At 41.6% G+C, this 13,743-nt stretch overlaps 1 protein-coding gene across 1 annotated transcript in view; it reads right to left on the bottom strand.

Moving 5' to 3' along the window:
* Positions 1-13,743, bottom strand: part of SLC9A9 (solute carrier family 9 member A9) — a 540,762-nt gene that overhangs the window by 411,425 nt on the left and 115,594 nt on the right. Inside the window, exon 6 of the mRNA XM_069975404.1 lies at positions 1,064-1,169. Coding sequence (XP_069831505.1) covers positions 1,064-1,169 — 106 coding nt within the window. The remainder of the gene's footprint in view (positions 1-1,063; positions 1,170-13,743) is intronic.

Raw genomic sequence — 13,743 nt, 5'->3', positions numbered from 1 at the left:
CTGCCTCTGTCGCTGATTGGCTGAGCTGGCCTACAACCTTACAAGAACAGGTCCCGGAAGCAGCCAAATAGCAGAAAGGAGCAGTAAAATACTGGTGGCGCTGCGGCAGCCAGGTAGTTAAGTGTCCTTTATTATTTATTAACAACCCATACTTGAGCATATATTAAAAAAGGCCCTTGCTCGGAGTACCCCTTTAGGGTACAATTTCACAGGATGAAAATGCTAGATTTTCTGCAATGCTGTGCATTTTTTGCTTACTACTTTTATTGCAACATTCTCAGCAACTGCAAGTTCATAGCAAAAGGTGACTCCCGCATAGAAGTTAGGTAGAAAATTCTGCAATATATCCACAGTGTGTCAATCAATGTAACTGCTTCCACATGGACAAAACAACAGCTAGTATACACAAGGAAACACATAATGCACATTACACCCCATTCACCCAGATATGCTGCTTAACTGTTCCAGTGCAAGTCCCCATCGACGTACGTTTTGGCGCCGACGTCACCTGCCGCATGCATCTCCCCGTAAATAGCGGGAGCAGACGGCCGTTTAGTTATGCCTTCCTGATGAAGTGGTGATTGCGAAACGTACGTCAAGGGGGACTTGCAGTGGCACAGTTGAGAAGCATATGTGGGTGAGTGTGGTGTAATGCGCATTATGTGTTTCCTTGTGTAAACTAGCTGTTGTTTTGTCCAAGTGGAAGCAGTTACATTGATAGATTGACACTTGGAAGCATATAAAGAGAGTCATAACCCCATTTTTCCCCATTAAAATGAGTTCTATAGACATTATTTATATATGATGCTGCAAACGTGTTCACTGGGTCTGGTTTCTGTCTTTGGTGTATTTTTTTTTTCTTTTTTTTGCATTATAATAAATAAAATATGTTGTTTTAAATGATACCTAGTCTCAATTTTTGTGGTATAAAAATTTTTGGAATGTTATCTTACAACATAAAATAACTTTATTAAAGTGACATGTGAAAAAAGGATCATTACTTTACAGAGTAAGTGAATGAAAATTAGAGAAAAATTAACTACGAAGAGTACACAGTACTTACTATGTGAGGACAATAGCAACAGCATCGTTGAGGACACTCTCTCCAAACAGCAGGGTATACAGATCAGTATCCACATGTAGTTCATGGAAAATAGCCAACACTGTCACTAAAACAAACAAACAAAGCAATTACTTTTATAATTACACCATCAATGACAAGGAGATGTAGAGCAATGGACATCTATCATAGCTGGATCCTGCCAGTAGCCTTCCCATGGTATCAAGCGAAGACCTTGATGTATTCACATTCATGTACTAATATTCCATAAATCAGTCAAACCAACATTAAAACAGCTTGTAACAAATGTGGGTATGTGCACAGATCCTAACATCACCTGCTCACTCGTCCTTCCTCTTTCAGCAATTTTACAATCTGAAATAAATTCCCTTTAGGTTAAGGTTCACTAAGCCGTGTTCCTTCCATTTTATGGCGCCAACTTCAACAGTCGTTAATCACAGCGCCGTCCTGATATAAAGCGAGCGGGCTGAATTATCCTGGATGTCTGTTTCCATAATGGCACCATCATGTGCAATGGCCCATGGTGCTAACGAGATGTTAATGAGCCAAGAAAAGGACACTTGACTGTGCATTTTGCTATGCTCTATAAATGTTAATGCCAGGAATTATGCATAGGTTACACATTACATCCAAAATTTTTAGCCTTTCTTAAGTTAATTTAAATGACAAATAAAAATGTAGATAAATAAAGCATATGTGTTTCTAGGTAAAAATAGCTACTTCAATAGGTCACAGTGAGATGACCTAAAAGCCTGTTAAGAAATTACTTATGGAGCTAAACAAAGCCCAGAACTATTAGAACATGAGCTGCAGTTTTAACATTAACTTGTTTGGTGAATTTATTAGATATACTTATAACTTCTTTCTCCATGCACCGTGTTACAATTGCAAGAGAAAATAAGCAAACTTTTTGGAATTACCAATATTCCTGTATTGATCACAAACTTACCTGTACTCACTCCTGTGCTGCAACGGTTCCTGCCTCACCTGCCATCTTTTTCTGCCAAAACACATTCCTCTATTGTCATGAGAACAAGTGTTGCGGTGCTGCATCACACAGGGACTATTCAGCTTTGGGGTCGGTGTTCCAGGCTTTCTTATTTGTGAGGTATATGAGTGAGCAGCTTCTGGCCACAGGTGATGGTGATTGGTCTTTCTGAATCTTCACTAGTGTTCCTGTTAGTGGCATAGCTAGAGCAGTCACAAGGGGCTCAGAGGTCTCTCACCACGTTAAGGTTGACTGTTTTTACCTGACCTGCCAAAACTCAGCAGTATATGGAGCTCTGTGCAGCAGTACTGACAGGAACAAAAGTGTTAGGCGGGTTAAAAGTCATAAAACAAGAGGCTGCACTGACAGGTACAGAGAAGAACTGTGAGAGTGTTAATCCTCTCCTACCCCTTTGTAAAGAAGCTTTCTGTACATACAGTCTGCAGGGACGCGTACTTAGGGCCCTATTCCACCGGACGATTATCGTTCAGATTATCGTTAAATCATTCGAATTTAATCGATAATCGTTTGGTTGAAATGCAGTTAACGATTAATGAACGAGAAATCGTTAATCGCTTTATAAGACCTGGACCTATTTTTATCGTTGCTCGTTCACAAAACGTTCGCATCGAATAAGACATCTTTCGGTCATTCGCAATAGATACGAACGCAATAGCAAAACCGATCGTAATTACGATCATAAGTAACGATTATCGTTCCATGGAAACGAGTGAACGTTTTCAGGTCTTTCGCAATAGTGGTCGTTTGAGATTGTTAATCGTTAACGATTATACAAACGATAATCGTCCGGTGGAATAGGGCCCTTAGCCTCCCCACACCCATGATTTATCATGGTGAAAATGTACACCAGCAACAGAGCCAGTGTAAATATCTGTGACTGTCACACTGCCTCGGATCCACCGGATTTACTGAGAATCCGATGTGGGGCATGGGGGCTGGGATTTAGGGTTATGCTGGTCTTGATAAATTCCCTGACCTGATTATATAGAGATGAGTGCCACTACATAATGTGCACAGTACTCATGCCTTCCTGCAGAAGTTTGTGTGTCATAGATTGCTTTAGTTACACTTCCTTTTATTGTTGCATCAACCACTGATATGTATATGTTGGTCAATCAGATTATTTCTAGTCCTTTTTTTTTTACAGAAATAAATGGAATAGTTCTCTTACACTCTTCAACAAAAGAAGGTAAGAAAGTAAAGGAATATATCTGTTGGAGTCTGATCAATGGTGAAATGGAAGCTTTTCTTACTCTATAGAAAGAGGTTCTAAAGCAGCTGAGGTGTGTACTGTAAGGAATAATGTGCACCCTACTATGAGTTTTTAAAAAATATTAAAGGTCCCCTCAAAATTTCATCTACTTTATTCACACAGGCACTTTTTGTGACAATTCTGTGAGCCAAAACTACCAGTGGATTTAAAAGGCAAATGGCAGTAGTATCACACTTATATCTGTATATTCCACATGGAAGAGCAACGGATTAGCGAGTCGTCAGCCTTGGAAATACACAGAGATTTTTCATTGGTGTGTGAGCATACCCTTTGACAGTCTGAAATCCACGTTCCTGTTTTATAACAAGCTCATGCTGCTGGTCTACTACTTTACACTGCATATTAAATTCTGTGTACAAGCTCAGGCCTACCATGCCAACTCACAAAGTAATGTTTTACAAGGTTGTATCAGCTTTAATGCAGTTGCCTATTTGGTATTGCAGCTAACCACCATTCACTTGAATGGGTAAGGCAGAATGGCTCGATCCAGACCTATCGTGCCACTTGATCCTCTATGAAATCCCAAGCGCAGGTGAGCGGTTACCTCAGTCTGTGTTAAACGCAGTTGAGATGGGCCATCAATTCAGGAGCAAAAAAAAGTGCAACTTGTTTTGGCACTCAAATATAACTGAGCCTTTCTCAAGCATGTCATAACAAAGTACAACCTCAGCATATGTAAGTGTGTAGATCAGTGCTTCTCAAACTGTGAGACGGTCCTCACCAGTGAGGCGCCCCCTAGTTGTTGGTGAGGCCCAGCTGGGGAGACAGTTGTCAAAAAAGTAACAATGATCTGCACAGTCCTTATTACATTATTCATTTACTTCATACTTACTTTATTAGTATATAGAGCTTGGTAGATGAGTGTAAGCTAGCCCAAGCATTATTTTCAGCTTTTAAATGAACTTTTACCACAGATAGTGAGGCCCAGGCACCCTCTTGGTTAGTCTGGTGAGGCCCAATCATTGCCTTGGTCTGTTGGGTGAAGCATCAGTAGAAAAAGTTTGAGAAGCGCTGGTCTAGATGACCCTATTGTTTCACTTCCGGGTCATCTCAGGGAGAACCAGCACAAATAGTACTAAAAAAACTACTAAAAAAAACATATAAAACATGTAAGACAAACAATAATATTACAGTGAATAACATTAAAAAGTGGACACATGTTAATAATAGTCATTCTAAAAAGGAGGATATATTAATAAATGCAAATTAACTTACACTCCTTGATTTTTTTATTTTTTTTTTACAGTTTTTTTTAGTAGGTCTTTAGTAGTTCATTTGTGCTGGCTCTCCCTGAGATGACCCGGAAGTAGAGATGAGCGAACCTGGAGCATGCTCGAGTCGATCCGAACCCGATTGTTCGGCATTTGATTAGCGGAGGCTGCTGAACTTGGATAAAGCCCTAAGGCTATGTGGGAATCATGGATATAGTCATTGGCTGTATCCATGTTTTCCAGACAACCTTAGAGCTTTATCCAAGTTCAGCAGCCGCCACTAATCAAATGTCGAATGTTCGGGGCTCGAGGTTCGCTCATCTCTACCCGGAAGTGAAACAATAGGGTCATCTAGATACTTACATATGCTCAGGTTGTACTTTCTTATCACATGCTGGAGAAAGGCTCCATTATATGTGTGTGCCAAAACACGTTGTGCTCATTAACCCCTTAAGGACAGGGACAATTTTCAATTTAGCGTTTTCGTTTTTAAATAAAAGAGCCTTAACTCTTTTATTTTTCCAGCTACTGGGCCCTGTAAGGGCTTGTTTTTTTCAGGAACAGGTGTACTTTGTAAAGGCGCCTTTTGATCTACCATATCTTGTATGACGAAACCCCCAAAATATCATTTATTTTAGCAAACTGTGGGGGGGGGGGGTTCTGTGTTTATGTAATGCACTTTACAGTAAAACTGACGTTTTATCTTTATTCTCTAGGTCAGTCTGAATACAGCAATATGCATTTTACATAGCTTTTATAATGTTTTACTATTTTTATTAACAGTAAAACTTTTTTTTTGCAAATAGGTGTGATTACAATGGCCCTTTTTTTTTTTTTTTACTCTTATAGCGTTTCCATTTTTTCACGTATGGGGCTGTATGGGGTGTCATTTTGTGCTATAAACCCTAGTTTTTATTAATGCCATATTTGTGTAAATGAGATGTATTGATCAATTTTTATAAATTTTATTTGAAATAAAATGTAATTAAAATAATCAATCCTGGTGTTTTTTACCGCTTTTTGTTTACGCCGTTCACCGTGCCGGAACAATATTGATTAATTTCATTAGGTCGGATGATTACGTATGCTACGGTATATTATGTTTATTTTTATGTGTTTTATTTATAAAATGGGAAAGGGGGGTGATTTTAACTTTTATTGGGGAGGAGCTATGGTGTGTTTTTCAAAACTTTATTTATTTTTTTACACTTTTTATGCCCCCTCAGGGGACTTTAACATTTTTACATTGGATTTCTTACACTGATCATTGCTATGCCATAGCATAGCATTGATCAGTGTAATCTGCGATCATTGCATAGAGCCTGCCTGTGCAGACTCTATACAGTGATCGCCGATCTGACTGCCGGGTGGACCTCCAGCAGTCAGATACAATGATCAGAACCCCTGCAGTCACGCTGCGGGGGTCCCGATCGGTCAGAGACAGGGGCACAGCTCCCGCCACTGATGTAAGTGCCACGATCACTGCAGGGGTTAATGGCGGGCGGGCGCTCGCGCAATCGCGACGGCCCGTCATTAACTGTGAGGACCTGGCTGCATATAGAAGCCGATCCCCACATGCTTTGAAGTGAGATCAGCTCTTGAGCTCACTTCAAAGCACCAGCGGACCTAATGACCTACGGGTATGGCATGGGTCCCTAAGTGACAGGATTCCATGACGTACTTGTACAGCATTGGTCCTTAAGAGGTTAATAAATTATTTGTGCTCCTAAATTGATGGTCCATCTCTACTGCGTCTACCACGGACTGTGGCACCAGTTGACACGGGTGATGATACCTCTTCCTTTGAGCTGCGGTGACTTATGTATACTAGGGATGTCACGATACCAGAATTTTGAGTTCAATACCAATACCAGCTTTCTTATTTCGATACTCGATACTAATTCGATACTAAATAAAGTTTGAAAAAAATATGTAAAAATACAAATATAATATTTTTTTTTTAAAAAAGGGAACAGGGATTATTAGAACCTTTATGATGATTTTTTTTTAAATTTAAACTTTTTTTTAACTTTTTAACTCCCCTCTACCACGCAGCATACCTTCCTGTGCACAACAACTCCCAGTATACCTTCTTATGCACTACAACTCCCAGCATACCTACTTGTGGCGATTTGTAGTGCACAAGCGGGTATGCTGGGAGTTGTGGTGCATAAGAAGGTATGCTGGGAGTTGTAGTACACAAGGAGGTATGCTGGGAGTTGTAGTACACAAAGAGGTATGCTGGGATGTTGTGTCGGGAGGCTGTTGCTGCACAACTGCAACTTTTAGCATACCTCCTTGTGCACTACAACCCTTAGCATACCTCCTTGTGCACTACAACCCTCAGCATACCTCCTTGTGCACTACAAATCTCCAGCATACCTCCTTGTGTACAACTCCCCACAAGTAGGTGTGCTGGGAGTTGTAGTGCACAAGAAGGTATGCTGGGAGTTGTAGTGCACAAGAAGGTGTGCTGGGAGTTGTAGTGCACAAGAAGGTATGCTGGGAGTTGTAGTGCATAAGGAGGTATGTTGAGGGTTGTAATGCACAAGGAGGTATGCTGGGAGTGGCAGTTGTACAGCAGCAACCTCCTGACACAACTTCCAGCAGCACAACTTCTTGTGCACTACAACCCCCAGCATACCTCATTGTGCACAAAGAGATATGCTGGGGGTTGTAGTGCACAAGGAGGTATGCTTCTGGGAGTTGTAGTGCATTAGCAGCCTCCTGACACAACAACTCCCAGCAGCATACTTCCTTGTGCACAACAACTCCCAGCATACCTGCTTGTGCACTGCAACTCCCCACAAGAAGGTATGCTGGGAGTTGTAGTGGACAGAGGTATGCTGGGAGTTGTTGTGTCAGGAGGCTGCTAATGCACTACAACTCCCAGCAGCATACCTCCTTGTGCACTACAACCCCCAGCATACCTCTTTGTGCCCAAGGAGGTATGCTGGGAGTTGTAGTGCACAAGAAGGTGTGTTTCTGGAAGTTGTAGTGCATTAGCAGCCTCTTGACACAACAACTCCCAGCATACCTCCTTGTGTTAAACAACTCCCCACAAGAAGGTATGCTGGGAGTTGCTGTGCCACTGTACCAGACGGCCCAAAGGAAAGGGGGTGGGGCGCAGTATTGTGGACACTGGAGGGTGTGACACTGCGAGGGACCGCAACAGTGGGAACTGGCGTGTACGGGGGACCCGGCTGCAGCAGCGGGTCCTGAGTGTGGGGGGGGGGGGGGAATAGTTAAATGACTGCCGCCCGCGAGGTCGCGGGCCGCAGTCATTAGCATTGGCGGCCGCTCCATATGCAGAAGACTCCTGCTGCATATGGAGCGGCTCAGGAGGGGTTAAATGCCGCCGTCAGGTGTGACAGCGGCATCTACCCTGTAAAATAGCCGGCACTAGCAATCGCTATGTGCCGGCTATTTAAATTTGGCGCCGCCGGGAGCGGAGAGCACGTGGGCGGAGGAGGGGACACCAGGGGGCAGAAGGCGGCACACAGAGAACATGGCCGGCGCTCAGATAGCCGCCGGCCGTGTTCTCTGCGCTATACCTTATGTTAAGCTGCGTTATTAGGCAGTTTAACATAAAGTATCGATACCAGAAAATCCTGGTACCGAACGGTTTTTCTGCCCGAAATATCGATAGTAGTATCGATATTTCGGTGCATCGTGCATCACTAATGTATACCACAACACGCTTCTATGGAGTTATGCCTATTTCTGCACAGCTTGACTAGGTGAGTTCATTTCAATATAATTTTGTGTGTGCTCACCGTTGCTGATTGTATTGCACTAGAAAGCGCCATCTTGTTTGTTTCTATATATTCACTTGAATGGAGCAGATGCACATTTTTAGCTAGTGTTATAACTCTGTACCTTAGTAGTCCAGAGTGACTCATACACCACTACTTTGGCTGTCCAGGCATTAGATTAGTATTTGTTCTAGTGATGTTAACAAAGAGTTTGTACATAGAATAAAAATTACATGTTTTGTAAATGTCAGGGAATAATGTTACATGTAGAAGAAACAGTGCAAAGTAACATTAAAGGACAAAGAAAGAAAGAGAACCTAAAATAATATCGGACAGGAAACGTAACAAAGTATGGGCATGAAGAGAATTTACAGCTGAGACAGCAGGCAACCATATCCAGTTGGGAAGACTAGTACTTACAATTTTACAATTTTGTACTGGAAGGGGTAAGAACAACATAAGCCATCACATAAAAACAACCAAGCCTAATGCGGAGCTGAAAAAGAGTTTCAGGCCATCCAAACATTTAATGGATATGTGGGACAAACCTCAAAAACCAATTTATGATGCAGCAATAAAAGCTGAACATCTGTTTCGAGGAATTTTTTCCAACAACATTTGCCATTTGCAATTAATGACGGTTTCACTATATTAGTGCATGGAGTGTTTCCAGGCTGTGAGAAAGACAACAAATGGCACAAAAGCCTTGGTTACATTACATAGAGCTGGTGAAGTTTACAATGGTAAAGGCTGATGGACAATCTATTTCAATCTTTAAAATGGTTTTCAGAGGATAAGTAAGTCTCAGATTTTCCACAAATACTCCAGTCCCTCTACTATGATCACTTGTCATTCACTTTAACTGGGCATGGCATAATTATATATCATATTATGGATCATTTCTGCATAATTCACACACCAGTCTAGCCAGACCTGATTTAAGAAAGTTTATATTTGGGGTCTAGAGAAAAAACAAAGAAGGAGAATTTCCGAAGGAAAAGGTGCAAATTTTTAGCGGTTTTCAAAAAACTGCCCCTTATTCCTGAAGCTTGCCCTGCTCACCTGATGGGCAGACAAGGGGTGCAGCAAGATGGGGAGGGGACATGTCCTCCTCACATGCCTATGATTTACTCCTGCTAGCAGTCATAAATCATAGCAAAAGTCTACATAAGCTCTAGAGCTGGTGTACATTTCTATGAATGCCATACAACAGCCTCAGAATCGCCAGATTTACTGAGAACCTTGCGCCTCTTAGTTTTGTTTTTATAACGAGCTAGTGAGTGCCACTGTTTTTCCTTTGAATTTTGTATTGTTGGACTGAATGGGCCACCATTATAGCTCAGTTATTGTCCCATCTCTGTTTTCCAGTGGGTGTTTAGTGTTGGTTGCCTTTTTTTATGGATGGAATGCCCCATTGGAAGATTTGCTCTCAAATGTGTAACTATTTTAAGCATGTCTACCAACCATGCTAGTCATTTAGTATTCTCCAATGAAGTTGGTATGTCTCAGGTCTAAGAGTCTTGCATTAATATGTATAATAAAACTAGGATTATTGTTACAATTAATATTACAACAAGAACTTTTGTGCTTACTTTTTTTACAGATGCGAATCTCTCTCTTTCTTATTATTAAACACCTAAAATAATTAATCAAGCAGGTATCTGCAGATGTCTATTAGCATTTCTCAGGGAATAACACTGATCAACAGTGGAGATAGATTAATGAATACTCTCGGTCTAGATAAGGATCTTCTGTTATTAATGCTCTTGTACAAAGAAAAGAACTAGGTATAATGTTTTTTAAAATTGAGAAAACCTTCGCAATTTTTCTGCCACCCTTTTTAATGTATCAGACAGTAAGGACTGCGAGCCGCTTTGACGTTGGGCCACACCAGGGAGTGAAGTCTAAGTGCCATCTTGGTCTTCACCCTTTATCCCACTTCAGGATGCAGAAGCTATGGCTAGAGGACATTAGGTTGCTCCACAAGTGGGTCCTGGTGTGAGCAGCAGCTGGTTCCCAAGAACCTGTAACAGATGGTCAAGGCAGAAGAGGTGGATCCCCTGGAATGCTGACGTACCCTCTTAAAGAAGAGCCCGTTTTTTCAACAGAGCTCACTGCAATACAGTATGGGCTTCTCTGCAGGAAACTCCCAGGTCACCACCCTCAAAGAAAGTGGTGACTGCTGAGAATGAAGGTGTACTGGAGCCCAGGATTAGATGAACCACTACTGTCAACAAACTTCAATGTACTGACTTTGAAAAGACCAAAGCTGAGCAAAGAATCAGGCATGGAAGAAGATCCAAAGGGTAGGAAGCCAAGAAGCACAGATGTAGTTGCTGACTGGAGCAACACCAACAACTGAGCACAGAGGTCAGGAGGTGATGGCAATAAATATCCTTATGTGATCAGCCTAGAATTTACTAGAGCTTGAGTGCTGAGCCTTTTAATACAGGTGAACAGGTGTGCGCCTGCCACTAGAAGTGGCCCAATACAGGTGGGAAGATGCCAGAAAACAAGCTCTGTTTCTTGGTTATGGTCACCAGAGCGTGCATACCCTTATTTTGGCAAAAGTCAGTGCTTTCCCAGTGTTGCTATGCGTTTCCATGGTGAATGACTTAAACTAATGGAGGAAAACACATCCTCTTTGTTGGACTCCAACAAGAAATGTACCAACCTGGTTCACATGGATGGAATTTCGGGAGTTGTCTGAGTATGCTCCCCCATACACGAGATAGTTGGCTAATCCCAACAAAATCTGGAGGTTCTGCCAACAATAATCTAATGTGACATGTACCTGATAATTTAATCACAGTTCCCTTGTTAACTGTGAAGGTATACAATATGCAGGACAACAGAAGCAAATGCTAGGACATTTCATGTAAATGTACAGCTGTGAAACTGAGGCATTCATTAGGACCTATCCATCATTTGCAACACTGAATGATAACTGCTACCACACCTCATTAAACTGATGCTTAAGAATGATATGTGGGCAATCTAAGAGCCTAATCGAGGCTAAAAATGGAAATCATAAAACGTTATTGTGCTATCATTCACTGCGCATGATATACAGGCTCCTCCCTGGAAAATTGGTCGACTTCTGCCTGTTACAGAAGTTATTTATGTTGTAAGAGTTTGTAACATTTTTGTAACTGGACTATGCATTTCCTTCTAAAACTCTTTGTATATATATATATATATATATATATATATATATCCCCGAGTAAAACCACCCACTGAATCCCAAGACTAGAATGAACAGACATTTAGGAGTTTTGCCACCACAGATGCCTTTTCCCTAACCAGGGAATAAGTGTCTGTTGTCTGTGTGTGGGGATCGACCACTGAAAACATAGCTAAAGCATATACAGTAAACTTATATTTTTGTTTGGTACATATGTGCCAAACTATGCCTGTGTTTCAGCATGTATATGGCCAGAATTAAAAAAACAAATTCAAGTTCAATTGAATTAAAATGGTAAAAACAAGTTTGTTTTTTGGGCAGATTTATGGGGGCATAAAATATATTTGTGGGCTGTTCTATGTCCTAAAATATTGTGTGTGCACATACTCTGAAGTGGTGTGAAATTCACAATAATGTAATTCACAGAGATAATCATAGCTAATTTTCTTTTCTCACATACAGTATAACATACAATTCATTGCGCTTAACCAGGTTCCAGTGCATTACTACAGATGATAGCTCAGCCAAGCTCTGGTTGACCCATTATCTGCGGCAATGCATTGGAACCTGTTTGAGCGTGACAAGCTGTATGAAATATTTCAGACTTTTCAATGAATACTGTTCCTGGCAGATGCTGATGTTGGTGGGGTGGCAGATGCATTTTCTTGGCTGCTGCACATGGTGTAAGACAATCTAAGACCACATTCACATCATGATTTCCCAACATGTTGTACGTTAACGTTGCCATACATAGCAACATAGAAGATTGTACATGTAGTCTGCCCTTTAAGTCAATACTTTGCTATTATCTTAAGATATATATATATATATATATATATATATATATATATATATATATATATATATATATATATATTGTAGGGATCTTCCCGGGGGATGGTGTGTTTGGACACAGTTCAGGCAGCAAACTTGGGCTCATAAAACAGCTTTGGTGTTTATTTGTAGCATAAACAGTCCAGCAACATAAATACAGCAACACCGTGCAGTGAGAATAAACAAAACAAAAAGTCCTGCCCGTCTGGGCGCTTACTAATACAGCAGGTTACCTCTCTGGCACTTCACTTGGCAGGTAATATTGCAGGGTGTGCATAAGCCCCAGCTCCCAGCGAACACACCATGCAGGCTGTTCACTCCTGTCTGAGAGCCAACCAAGGATCCTCTGCAGGGCTTTTCTCTGTCAGGCTTGATTAGGGCCAGAGACACCTGACCCCAAAACCTGACCTGGATCGGGGGGAGGGAATGGCAAATCCCACTACCAAAACCTATCTGCCATTCCATGTAAGTCCAGGCCCGGCAATAATAAATAATAGCTCAGCAGCATAACACTGCTGAGCACAGATGCCTCCTGGACTTACCATCTCACACTCCGTATTAACCTGGGTGAGATGTACACCCCCTCGAGCACTTTTCCCGTGACATGTCCACAATATATATATATTTATCATAGGCAGGTTTAAATTCAGTTATTGTAGATTTACCAACCACATCTGCTGGAAGTCAAAATGGGATGCTGCATGCAAATATATGTGCACAGACAGGCACAAGCTCCACTGACTTCAATGGCCCAAACATAGTCAGCTAGTAAAACTCCTGGTTTGCTGTTCTTTAGTATCTGAGCCTAAGGGTCCTATTACACTGGTCGATGGGGGTCCGATGAATAGTGTATATGAGCACCGATCTGCTAGATTGGCACTCGTTTTCTGGGCCTATTACACGGACAATAATCGTTTAGCAAGGGCTGCATGGACACTATAACAAGGGAGCACTATTAGGCTACGTTCACACAGAGCAAAAGGGGCAGATTACGCGAGGAAATATTTCCGCCTGAAATCAACTGACGCTGAATTCCGAGCAGAATGTAAGCAGAATCCCTGTGTATTCCACTAGGAAAGTGTTCAGCTCGTAATCAGCTCTTGACAAATTCAGCGCGGAATACTCAAGGAATCCGCGCTGAATCCGCATGCATTCAGCGCTGAAATTCAGCGAGTATTTGGCGAGTAAACTAGACTATACCAGAATATATACTAGAATCCTCCTCCCCCCCTTTTTTCTCCATTTCCGTGCTGATTCAGCGAGTAATTTCCGCTTGTATTCCGCACTGAAACAGAAAATCAGAGCCCCATTGGTTTGTATAGGCTTCCGCTAGCGGAAGAATGAACATGTTCATTCTTCTGGCGGAAAGCGGATTAGTTCAGTGCGGAAATTCCAC

The sequence above is a fragment of the Dendropsophus ebraccatus genome, chromosome 6 (assembly GCF_027789765.1).
Source record: "Dendropsophus ebraccatus isolate aDenEbr1 chromosome 6, aDenEbr1.pat, whole genome shotgun sequence".
Classification (NCBI taxonomy): domain Eukaryota; kingdom Metazoa; phylum Chordata; class Amphibia; order Anura; family Hylidae; genus Dendropsophus; species Dendropsophus ebraccatus.
The sequence above is the reverse complement of the archived record's forward strand: the minus strand, read 5'-3'. Positions and strand labels throughout refer to the sequence as shown.